General features: G+C 42.7%; 1 protein-coding gene across 1 annotated transcript; it reads left to right on the top strand.

The window, feature by feature from the left end:
• Window positions 1–897: 897 nt before the first annotated feature.
• Window positions 898–5,260, top strand: cox7c (cytochrome c oxidase subunit 7C). The gene is made up of 3 exons (XM_070866800.1): window positions 898–1,051; window positions 3,131–3,258; window positions 5,148–5,260. Exons 1-2 carry the CDS (start codon window positions 977–979, stop codon window positions 3,245–3,247), a joined length of 192 nt encoding a protein of 63 aa, XP_070722901.1. The 5' UTR covers window positions 898–976; the 3' UTR covers window positions 3,248–3,258; window positions 5,148–5,260.
• Window positions 5,261–12,655: the final 7,395 nt, after the last annotated feature.

The raw sequence follows: 12,655 nt of genomic DNA, 5'->3' as shown, positions 1-12,655 counted from the left end.
ATAAGAAAGTCAAGGGTTATGGGGAGTGGGCAAAGAAGTGAAGTTGAGGTCAAGATCAGATCAGCCATGATCTTATTGAATGGCAGAGCAGGCTTGAGGGGCCAAATGGCATACTCTTGCTCCTATTTCTTATGTTCTTGTTGTTATTGCTCTTCTTCAAAAAAGTGCCATGAGATCTTTTGTGTCCACCTGACAGGGCCTCGGTTTAACCGCTCACCCGAAAGACGGCACCTCAGACAGTGCAGCACTCCCTCAGTACTGCACTCGTGATTGTTGCATCCAAGTTCTGGAGTGGGATTTGAACCCACAGCCTTCTGACTCAGAGTGAGGGTATTGCCAACTGAGCTACAGTTGATAATTAAGAGAAAAAGGAATAGAATATTCAGATACGGTTAGATGGATTCGGGTGAGAGGAGGCTCGTATGAAGCATAAATACTGGGCACAGACCAGTAGGGCTAATGGCATGTTTCTGGACTGCAAATTGTATGGAAGGTAAATGTTAGTGGGATAAAATGGACGTTTTAAAAACCTCAATTTTGCAGTTCAGTTTATATTTCAAACTCTTCCAAGCAACCAACTTAAAAACTGGAAAGGTTTTGGAATGGCTACCTTATATTTTGTAAACTGGAGGACACATTAAACTATTGCGACCCCAATTTAAATGTAATCTTGAGATAAAGTCGCGGTTAAAATCGAATTCAAACGCCTCATCCATTATGCCAGGCGGTTCCTGCCCCCCAATTTAAATGTAACTGACGAAACCCGCAGGCAGGTGTACAAATAACCCAATCTTCCTCAAGGCCAGCCTCGGGTACTGCGCTTGCGCGGTGAGGGCAGTGCATTCTGGTACTTGTAGTCCTTCGCCCAGCGATTACCCACAGCACCCTGCGGTTGGAGCGTCAGTTCCGGTCGCTACGTACTTGGCGGTCGGGCGAAGGTCAAGAGGAAGGTTCGAGACGCCGCTGACCGGGAGAGATGTGGAGACGCGCGGTCCGCAACTTCAGCACCTCGCTCATCCGCAGAGCGCACTATGAGGAGGGCCCGGGGAAGGTACGGCTCGGGGAGGGATGAAAGGGGGCTGCGCTGTGCTGGGCGGCCCAATTCCGGGCATGGTGGCTGTGTGGGAGCTGGGCGCCCCGGGAGTGTGTCCCTCCCTACCCTGGACACAGCGCCTTGGGGGGTGGGGTGGGAGAGCGGTCCGGCCCCGTTTACCGGAGGCGGTTTAATTTTATTCGGACCGGGCCCCGCCGAGTTTGAGGGCTGGAGGCGCGGCCTATCGCCCGCGGGAGCCTGTGCCCACCGCCGCCATGTTGCTGAGTGATGCGGAAGTCCCTCAATGTCACTGCCGTGGGATCTTTTCCCTCCACCTGAGCGGGCAGATAGAAAATAGGTGCCGGAGTAGGCCCTTCAGGCCTGCACCACCATTCAATGAGTTCATGGTTGAACATGCAACGGTGTCACGTCTCTTCTGAAAGACAGCGCCTGTGCAGTACTGCACTGGAGTGTCAGCTTCGCTTTTGTGCTCAAGTCTCTGGACCCCACAACTATTTGAGTTGTATCTGTAAAGCATAATCTTTAAATCAAGTGCCCCCTTGTATAATTTGTATTTTTGGTGCCCTCGAAAAACAAGTGCCCCCTGACTAAAGGGGAGGGGTGTGAAGTGGGGGCACTAAAGCCAACAAACTTAAACAAATTAAACTTTGTCTGGACCCCACAACCTTCTGGTGCGGGTGTCATCCTGCCCATGTGACATCCTCTAATGTGCTGTCATTGCCTCCCCTTAATAAACCTGCCATCTATCAGTTCACACTTGCCCCCCACCTCTAGCCACCCTTTCCTCTCTTGGGTCCTTGAATGTTTTGCCTTACAGCTAGGTTATCCATCTCCCTATTCTTCACTAGCTTACACCCTTTCTCTGCTCCTAAACTGATATCTTCTGTGACTCTGGTGCATTATCCATCTCTCCCCACCCCTCTCCCTCTGATGCTTATAATTTATGTAAATACTTTTCATGTCCTTGTGGGTATCTCAAATAGATTCACAATTGGTGAAGTACTTTTACAGTGTACTCACTTGTAATATAGGAAATTCAGTAGCATATTTGCACACAAGACTTTATTCATGCTTAATTAATTGCTGCTCTTCAAATCAGATGAATTGGTCCTTTTATCCTATTGCTCTGCAAATTTGCTGTTGAGTTTGCCTACATAAGTGACTACACTTCAGAAGTAGTTCAAGAGCTGTAAAATGCTTTGCGACGCACTGAAGACATAAAATTTGCTATGTAAATGCAACTTTTTCCAAGAAACTTTAAAATCATGCATTTTCCTCTGCTTACCTGCTCTTTAGAGGTGAATATGTTTTGGCAAGATAATTTTCAATGGCTGTAAGTCAACTAGCCAATCAAGGGCCAGATCAGGAAAGTCTTTATCATGACATTTGTCAAAATCAGGAAATACCATTACTAACAAGTAAATGCATTGCTGGCCCCAACCATAACCTGATGAGTAAACATATCCTAGATGCTTGGAAGGATTAAACTAGTACACTGATTTCAGAATTTAAAATCATTTAATCAAATAAGAACTAGGAGCAGCAGTAGGCCATTTGGCCCTTCGAGCCTGCTCCACCATTCAATAACATCATGTTTAATTACTGGATAATTAATAGAAAAGGTTACTGAACAACATTTTTGAATTACTTTTTGGAAAGGGTCTTAATGGAAAGACTCCCTCTGATATTCTGCTAAAATAGCAGATTCCTCCATTCTAACAATTACATTACTGCAGCAACCTTGACTTTTGTGCTGTCTTGAGATTAAATGAGTTTATTTCATAAAAATCATGTATGTTGAAGTGCAGACTGGATTCTGTAAATTGTGATCAATGGCTGTTGATATAAAGTTTAATAACACTTAATGTTTTGTACTGAAAGCTGTAACCCAGTGGGATGTTTTTTAAAATCTTGGTGCATCTGGTACATATGATGTGAATTTCTTGTATTGAGTGATACTGTGACACTGTAAACGCTTGCTGATTTACCAGAGCCATTCATAATTTACAATAATTTATTTGTCTGTAAATGACTTACAATCAATTCTTTTATAATTGGCCTTTTTTATTTTAACAGAACTTGCCATTCTCCGTAGAGAACAAGTGGAGGCTCTTGGGAATGATGGCGGTGTTCTTTGGCTCTGGCTTTGCGGGTCCATTTGTTTTAGTCTGGCACCAATTCCTCAAGAAATGAGACCATATTCTGTAAGTGACAAATTGCCCTATTTAAGATTGGAATAGTGATAATGAATTAAACCTAAAACATGTAGTACAGAAAGCACTTGTCAAGATAATATTATGCTTCATTCTGCATTAAAATTGCCCATAAAAGAATTAGCTTTGCTTTTCATCTTAAAGACAAGAATGCTTAAACTCAAAAGTGCATATTTTCTTTTTATTGGCATATCTGGTACATATGATGTAAATTTATGTGGAATGAGTGATACGATGACACTGTAAACGCTTTCTGATGTACCAGAACCAATAAATTGTTTACGCTAACAATGTGGAATGTCAATTTGCAAGTATCCAGACTCTCGGTAATTAATTGGCATTCTGCATGTAGCTACTGGCCAACAATGTTATAAGATAAGTCTATTTGCACCATTTTGTGATCAGGGTTGGTGATTACTTTTTTCTTGGAACAGTGATAATGAATTAAACCTAAAACATGTAGTACAGAAAGCACTTGTCAAAATATCATTGTGCTTCATTCTGCATTAAAATTGCCCAAAAAAGGATTAGCTTTGCTTTTCATCTCTAAGACAAGAATGCTTAGTGATTTCTCTGCACTTTTTGTCAAATGTGAGCCAATTAATGTATTAAAAGGGAAGTAAATGGTTTACTACTAAATTTATACATTCACAAGTTTAAAGTATGCTTTGTGCATCATGGAAACTAATCTCATTGTTTTAATGTGCTATTTTTCAAAGGACCTGAATTTATTTAATTTAATTCATTAAAATCTGATTCCTAGCTTTAAAATATAATGGGTAAAAACAGGACTAACATTTACTGGCAGCATTTCCTTTTTAGTTGGGAGTCTAACCCTGCATGAGAAAGCTTGAACAAATGTGGGATGTTGATGTACTGTTGCAATAATTAACATCATTTGAGTCACCATTTTAAATAACCAGTTAACTTGTGTGGCACGGCCCATTTGTATGCTAAATATTTTACTTAAGCACGTTAATCTGGATTCATGTCTTTTGGGGATCTTTTTAAATTTATCCGCTCAGTAAAATTTTATTTGCAGTAGAAATTGGATTTAACAGCCTGTGCTTTCAGTTCACAGTTAAGGGAGTGCAATCTGGGTTTGGGGAACAGGATGATGGTGGTCATAGCATCAAAATCTGCTTTACATTTAATGAAGTATCAACAATCTGGAAAAGCAAACCTTTCTAGGGCATGTGCTCGTCTTGGTGATTGGGTCACAACCTTAAAATTGTTTAATATGCTGTTGATTTTATGGAGTAGTTCTTTGTGTGAGCTCACACTGATGTGTCACATTACCTCCATTAGATTTATTGGGAAATGTTATGTTGGAGTCTGTCCCTTTTTAATCAGTATATCTTTAAATAGATTCAACAAGGAAATTAAGTTTTTCATTCTCCTCTCCCTTCCAAGGTTTGGCATTAGCAATGGAGGATGAGATTTGTTTTTTTTTCTAACCCAAATAAGTGTGTTTTTCTCTTCCTCTACATGTTCTCCATCCCCCTTGCCTGGATCAATAGCAGTTCAGGGTGATCTTTAGTTTCTTTAAAACTCAATAATAAATCAGTGCAAATAATGTTCTTCTCTACTGGCAGAATTTCATTTATATTGAAATGTGGAGCAACTTCTCTAGCCATACTTCTACATTTTCCATTTTTTAATTGCATTTTCAGTTAATCCATAATCTTTTTTAGGTATATCTTGGAAATGTGACCTGTCTACTGCTTGGTAGTAGGATGAACAATTTTTTTTTTTGGTTTCTACACTTAAGATATCTTCCCCCTGTTGTCTAAAATAACTTTAAAATGTTGTGCTTAGATTTGTTAATTGACTTGTATGTTTATATTCCTGCTTCTAAACTTGTTTTTGTTTCTCTCCAGCTGGAACTCCATCTCAACTGTGGTGTGATGTCTGCTGAGCAGCTTAAATCCCCATGAGAGACTATTGTGAATCCAGTGAGGTGTTCTTGTAAATAAAGTATTACCAAATTAAATATTTTCTTCTTTTTTTTTAAATTTGTACTTCATTGTCATGAATTTCACTGAGTGCAAACTTTTCTATTTCTTTCCTTTACTTTTATTCCTTTCTCCCAAAGGGATTATTTCGACCGCTCCATAGTGTGAGGCCTGGGGAACAGTGCTTGGATTCGGAGTGTTATCTGTAACTGTTGGTACAACTGTTCGTCAGCCACATTGAGCAATAGATTAACTGCAATGTAATGATTGTTTATCTTCCACTGCCTCAATGTGCACATCAAACTAATATTAAATGCATACAAGATTTGTACATATCAGACTCCATTGAGAACTCCACTAACCAGGCTAGAATTTGATCTAGGTCTTGACATGTGCCAGATTTTGTTAGGACTAACTTTTGTCTTGTTTCTGCAGGCTAACCTAGAAGCCCCAGAATTACTGAGGTTTAAGCCTGAAACTTGTGTCTCGTGTCAATAGGATGAACACAATCTATAATGTTTTTACCTGCACTCTTTTCCCCCATCACACATCATCTCATTAATAAAAGCTGCAGGATGATGCTGATATTGGAAATAGAGATGTCTGCAATATAGTTCCTTCATCCTAGCTGGAGAAAAGACTAAGTATTAGCCTTTTTATTTTAAAATGGTTAAAGTCTGTTGAAATGGTCCTGGCCAATATTTATTCCTCAAATCAACATTGTAAAAACAGATTTGGTCATTATCAGTGCTTTGTGCAAATTGGCTGCCGCGTTGCCTAAATTACAGCAGTGACTACAGTTCAAAAGTACTTCATTGACTGTAAAGCGCTTTTGGACATCCTGAGATCGTGAAAGACTCGATATAAATGCAAGTCTTTTTTTTGGGATGGGATGCAGAAGTGATTAAATGACGATGGGGATGATGGTGCAAGGCAAAAGGACGTAATGAGAAAAACCTGGAAAGAAAAAATAGATCCAGAGGAGGTGTAAATGGTTACTGTGAATGCTCATTTGGTGAGGCAGAAATTCAACATTCTGGATTAGATTGGATGGGTGGATGAAGGAAAAGGAAATAGAGATGGGAATACGGTGCAACAATGTGATTAGAACTACACGTGTGGAAGGCAAGTGTCAACAGACTGGTTGGGCTGAATGGCCTGTTGCCGTGTTGTAATTTCTATCAAAGCTCATCTAATATTGGTGATCCTCATAATGTATGGATAGTATTTGCATTACTGAAAGTTGATAACTCACCTGGTCCCGATGGAATGCATCCTAGGTTGCTAAAAAAGCAAAGGTAGAAACAGCAGAGGCATTGTTCACAATCTTTCAGTCCTCATTAGATACAGGAGTAGTGCTGGAGGATTGGAAGGTTGCTAATGTTATACTGCTATTAAAGAATGGGGAGAGGGATAAATCAGAACACTGCAGGCCAGTCAGCCTAACATCAATGGTGTGGCAGTTACTGGAAACCATTAGCGCGGACAAAATAAACATTAATTTGGAACGGCATAGGTTAATTAAAGGTAAATTGTGTCTGACTAACATGATTGTATTCTTTGAGCAAACAGAAGGTTGATAAAGGTATTGCAGTAAATGTATATATGGACTTGTAGAAGGTGCTCGACACAGTGCCACACAAGAGGCTTATTAAGATGGAAGCCCATGGAATTAAGGGGACTGTAGTGCTATGGATACAAAATTGGCTGAGTGACAGGAAACAGGGTGATGGATGTTTTTCCGACTAGCGAGGTGTTCCCCAAGGATTCGTTGGGTCCATTACTCTGCTAAGTTTATAAATCAGCTAGACTGGTGTAGGGAGCAACATTCATTATGTTTGCAGGTGATGCATAACTTGGCAAAGTAGTAGGTTATGGTAGCTATAGGCTTCAGTGACCAGACAGTTTGGTGAAATGGGCAGAAACATGGTGGATGGAGTTCAATGCAGAGAAGTGTGAAGTTTTGCACTTTGGGAGGACTAATATGGAAAGACAGTATAACATAAATGGCATGATTTTTTAAAGTGTAGATGAGCAGAGAGATCTTAGTATTCATGTACACAATTCCTTAAAGATGGCAGGGTAGTTAAAATGCATATGGGTTACTTGGTTTTATAAATAGAAGAATAGAATATAGAAAGAGATCATGCTGGAACTTTATAAATCACTCGTTAGGCCTCAGCTGGAGTATTGGGGACAATTTTGGACACCACACTTCAGAAAAGATGTAAAGGCATTAGAAATGGTACAGAGGAGGTTTACCAGAATGTTACCAGGGAAGGGGACTTCAGTTATGAGGAGAGCTTGGAAAATATAGGACTTCTCAGAACCGAGAAGGATAAGAGGTGGCGTAAGTAAGGTTTTCAAGCTGATGAGAGGTTTTGATAGAGTAAATAGGGAAATTGTACTTCCTCTGGTGAGTGGGTCAATAACTAGAGGTCATTGATTCAAAATCATTGGAAAAAGATCTAGAGAGGAAATAGAAACAAAGAAAATAGGTGCAGGAGTTGGCCCTTCGAGCCTGTGCCACCATTCAAGAAGATCATGGCTGATCATTCACCTCAGTACCCCTTTCCTGTTTTCTCTCCACACCCCTTGATGCCTTTAGCTGGCAGGGCCATCTCTAACTCCCTCTTGAATCTATCTAACAAACTGGCATCAACAACTCTGCGGTAGAGAATTCCAGAGGTTAACAACACTGATTGAAGAAGTTTCTCCTCATCTAGGTCCTAAATGGCATACCCCCTTATCCTTGGACTGTGTCCCCTGGTTCTGGACTGCCCCAACATCGGGAACATTCTTCCTGCATCTAACCTGTCCAGTCCTATCAAAATTTTATATGTTTCTGAGATCCCCTCTCATTCTTCTAAACTCCAGTGAATACAGGCCCAGTCGATTCAGTCACATCATATGTCAGTCCTGCCAGGTCAGTCGAGTGAACGTTTGCTACACTCCCTCAATAGCAAGAATATTCTTCCTCAGATTAGGAGACCAAAACTGAACACAATATTCCAGATGAGGCCTCACCAAGGCCCTTATCAACTGCATTAAGACATCCCTGCTCCTATACTCATCCCCTAGCTATGAAGGCCAACATGCCATTTGCCTTCACTGCCTGCTGTACCTGCATGCCAACTTTCAATGACTGATGTATCATGACACCCAGGTCTGTGCACCTTCCCTTTTCCTAATCTGCTGCCATTCAGATAATATTCTGCCTTCCTGTTTTGCCACCAAAATGGATAACCTCACATTTATCCACATTATACTGCATTTGCCCACTCACCTAACCAGGGTGTCCAAGTTACCCTGCAGCCTCTTAGCATCCTCCTCACAGCTTACACCGCCACCCAGCTTAGTGTCGTCCGCGATCTTAGAGATATTACACTCAATTCCTTCATCTAAATCATTGATGTATATTGTAAATAGCTGGGGTCCCAGCACTGACTCCTGCGGCACCCCACTAGTCACTGCCTGCCTTTCTGAGAAGGACCCGTTTATCCCAACTCTCTGCTTCCTATCTGCCAACCAGTTCGCTATCCACGTCAATACATTACCCCCAGTACCATGTGCTTTAATTTTGCACACTAATCTCTTGTGTGGAATCTTGTCAAAAACCTTTTGAAAGTCCAAATATACCACATCCACTGGTTCTCCCTTGTCCACTTTACTAGTTACATCCTCAAAAAATTCTAGAAGATTTGTCAAGCATAATTTCTCTTCCATAAATCCATGCTGACTTGGATCAATCCTGTCACTGCCTTCCAAATGCGCTGCTATTTAATCGTTAATAATTGATTCCAACATTTTCCCCACTACCGATGTCAGGCTAACTGGTTTATCATTCCCCGTTTTCTCTCTCCCACTTTTAAAATGTGGTGTTACATTAATTATCCTCCAGTCCATAGGAACTAATCCAGAGTAGATAGACTGTTGGAAAATGATCACCACTGCATCCACTATTTCTAGTGCCACTCCCTTAAGTACTCTGGGATGCAGACTATCAGGCCGTGGGGATTTATCGGCCTTCAATCCCATCAATTTCCCGAACACAATTTCCTGCCTAATAAGGATTTCCTTCAGTTCCTCCTCGCTAGACCCTCGGTCCCCTAGTATTTCCGGAAGGTTATATGTGTCTTCCTTCGTGAAGACAGAACCAAAGTATTTGTTCAATTGGTCTGCCATTTCTTTGTTCCCCATTATAAATTCACCTGATTCTGACTGCAAGGGACCTACATTTGTCTTCACTAATCTTTTTCTCTTCAGATATCTATAGAAGCTTTTGCAGTCAGTTTTTATGTTCCCAGCAAGCTTCCTCTCATACTCTTATTTTCCCCCTCATAATTAAACCCTTTGTCCTCCTCTGCTGAATTCTAAATTTCTCCCAGTCCTCAGGTTTGCTGCTTTTTCTGGCCAATTTATATGCCTCTTCCTTGGATTTAATACTATTCCTAATTTCCCTTGTTAGCCACGGTTGAGCCACCTTCCCCGTTTTGTTTTTACTCCAGACTGGGATGTACAGTTTCTTCACTCAGAATTGTTGGGATCTGGAATGCTGTACCTGAAAAGGTGGTGAAAGCTGATTCCAAAAATAATTTTGACACTGAGCTGCATAAGCAGAAATTAGCACAAGTAACCAAAAGCTTGATCAAAGAGATATGTTTTAAGGAGCATCTTAAAGGGGGAAAGGGAGGTAGAGAGGCGGAGAGGTTTAAGCAAGGAGTTCCAGAGCTTGAGGCCTAGGCAACAGAAGGCACCGCCACCAATGGTGGAGCGATTACAATCAGGGATGCTCAGGAGGGCAGAATTAGAGGAGTGCAGACATCTTGGGTGGAGGGGAGGGGGCGGGCTGGAAGAGATTACAGAGATAGGGAGGGGTGAGGCCATGGAGGGATTTAAAAATAAGGATGAGAATTTTTAAATCGAGGCATTGCTTAACCGGAAGCCAATGTAGGGTAGCAAGCGGAGGGGTGATGGGTGAGCAGGTCTTGGTGCAACTTAGGACACGGGCAGCTGAGTTTTGGATCACCGCTAGTTTACGTAGGGTATAATGTGGGAGGCCAGCCAGGAGTGCATTGGAATAGTCAAGTCTAGAGATAACAAAGGCATGGTTGAGGGCTTCAGCAGCAGATGAGCTGAGGCAAGGGCGGAGACGGGCGATGTTATGGAGGGGGAAATAGGCGGTCTTTGTTAAGCAGCGGATATGTGGTCGAAGGCTCAATTCAGGGTCAAATATGACACCAAGCTTGCGACCAATGTGATTCAGCCTCAGACAGGAGTTGAGAGGGATGGAGTCAGTGTCTAGGGAACAGTGGCAGGGACCAAAAACAATGGCTTTGGTTTTCCCAATATTCAATTGGAGAACATTTCTGCTCAGCCAGAACTGGATGTCAGACAAGCAGTCTGACCAGCGTGGAGTGGTCGAGAAAAGTGGTAGTGAGGTCGAGCTGGGTGTCATCAACATACATGTGGTAACTGACGCTGTGTTTCTGGATGATGTTGCCAAGGGGCAACATGTAGATGAGACATAGGGGGCCAAGGATAAATCCTTGAGGGACACCAGAGGTAATGATGCAGGGGCGGAAAGAAGTGGTTGCAGGCGATTCTCTGGTCATGATTAGGTAGATAAGAATGGAACCAGGCAAGTGCAGTCCCACTCAGCTGGATGACAGTGGAGAAGCATTGGAGAAGGATAGAGTGGGCAAAGGCTCCAGACAAGTCAGAAGGACGAGGAGGGATAGATAGTTTGCCCTTGTCACCGTCACAAAGGTTGTAATCTGTGACTTTGGTGAGAGCCGTTTCGGTACCGTGGCAGGCGCAGAAACCGGATTGGAGGGATTCAAACATGGAATTGCAGGAAAGATGGGCATGGATTTGGGAGGCGACAATACATTCAAGGACTTTGGAGAGTAAAAGGAGGTTGGTGATGGAGCGGTAGTTTGCAAGTACGGAGGGATCAAGGGTTGGTTTTTTGAGTAGAGGTGTGATGACGGCAGATTTGAGGGAGGGCAACAATACCTGAGGAGAGCAAATCGTTAACCATGTCAGCTAACATGGGAGCCAGAAAAGGAAATTGGGTGGTCAGCAGTTTGATGGGAATAGGTTCAAGGGAGCAGGAAGTTGGTCTCATGGATCGGATGAGCTCAGAAAGGTCATGAGGGGAGATCGGAGAGAAATTTGAGAAATATGTGAGGTCAGGGCTAGGGCAGGGGACATCCTTAGAGGAAGTTTGGCCCGGTGACTAGGGGAAGGATGAGATGAGGCAGAGGCAGCCGAACAGATGGTCTCAATCTTAAAGACAAACAAGTCCATGAGCTCCTCATACTTATTGTCGCAGGTGAGGGTGGAAACTGGGGAGAAGGGTTTAAAAGTGCAAGACTTTCCGCAACTTACCGCCCATTTTCCGTTTTTTTAGACCATTACCGCCCATTATTCGCTTTTAGTGGAAACTAGCAGTCACTTACCGCCCATTTCCCGCCGTCAGTAATTTAGGCAGCCTATTACCACCAGCAGTAAGTGGAACCGCCCGCCCATCAGCTGCAGGTGATTTTCCATGCACTTCAATGTGCACCGCCCAAATACCGGCCATATTACCACCGGGCGCTAATTTCAGCATTTCGCCAAAATACTGCCCAGATTACCACTGGGATTTTCTACCGCTCTGAAAAGGCTGCGCCTACCTGACTCTAACCCAGAAGTATGGATGCCATGTTTTAAAATGGATGTATTTGAAGAAAAGGCTGCTTCTACTTGTAGGGAGCATTAAAATCATTCATGAGTGTATTTTAAAGGGTGTTTAAAATCAATGCTTAGAATCTGAGGGTATAGTAGAGTATCTGGTTTAATTTTTTGATTGTTCAAGGAAAATGGAATAATTTTTGACAGTTTAGAGGACTTTTAAAAGAATGGGGCCTGCAATTTCTCAGCCAATGCTAACTAATTACAGAATGCAGCTGGAAGAACGTTTATTGAAGAACATTATGTGCCCAAAGCAGCCTACCATCATCATCATCGCCATCATAGGCAGTCCCTCGGAATCAAGGAACACTTGCTTCCACTCTAAAAACGAGTCCTTAGGTGGCTGAACAGCCCAATATGAGAACCACAGTCCCTGTCACAGGTGGGACAGATAGTCGTTGAGGGAAGGGGTGGGTGGGACTGGTTTGCCTCATGCTCTTTCCGCTGCCTGCGCTTGATTTCGGTGATGAGGCTCGAGGTGCTCAGTGCCCTCCCAGATGCACTTCCTCCACTTAGGGCTGTCTTTAGCCAGGGACTCCTGGGTATCAGTGGGGATGTTGCACTTTTTCAGGGAGGCTTTGAGGGTGTCCTTGAAACGTTTCCTCTGTCCACCTTTGGCTCGCTTCCCGTGAAGGAGTTCCAAGTAGAGCGCTTGCTTTGGGAACCTCGTGTCTGGCATGTGAACAATGTGGCTT

Source organism: Pristiophorus japonicus, chromosome 1 (genome assembly GCF_044704955.1).
Source record: "Pristiophorus japonicus isolate sPriJap1 chromosome 1, sPriJap1.hap1, whole genome shotgun sequence".
Taxonomy (NCBI): Eukaryota; Metazoa; Chordata; class Chondrichthyes; family Pristiophoridae; genus Pristiophorus; species Pristiophorus japonicus.
This window is presented reverse-complemented; position numbering and strand designations above follow the sequence as displayed.

Bases quoted from the DNA above. Each gene is read 5' to 3' on its own strand.
- cox7c (XM_070866800.1), top strand. From the start codon at position 977: ATGTGGAGACGCGCGGTCCGCAACTTCAGCACCTCGCTCATCCGCAGA. The intron at 1,052-3,130 runs GTACGGCTCGGG...TTATTTTAACAG, and splicing joins ATGAGGAGGGCCCGGGGAAG to AACTTGCCATTCTCCGTAGA.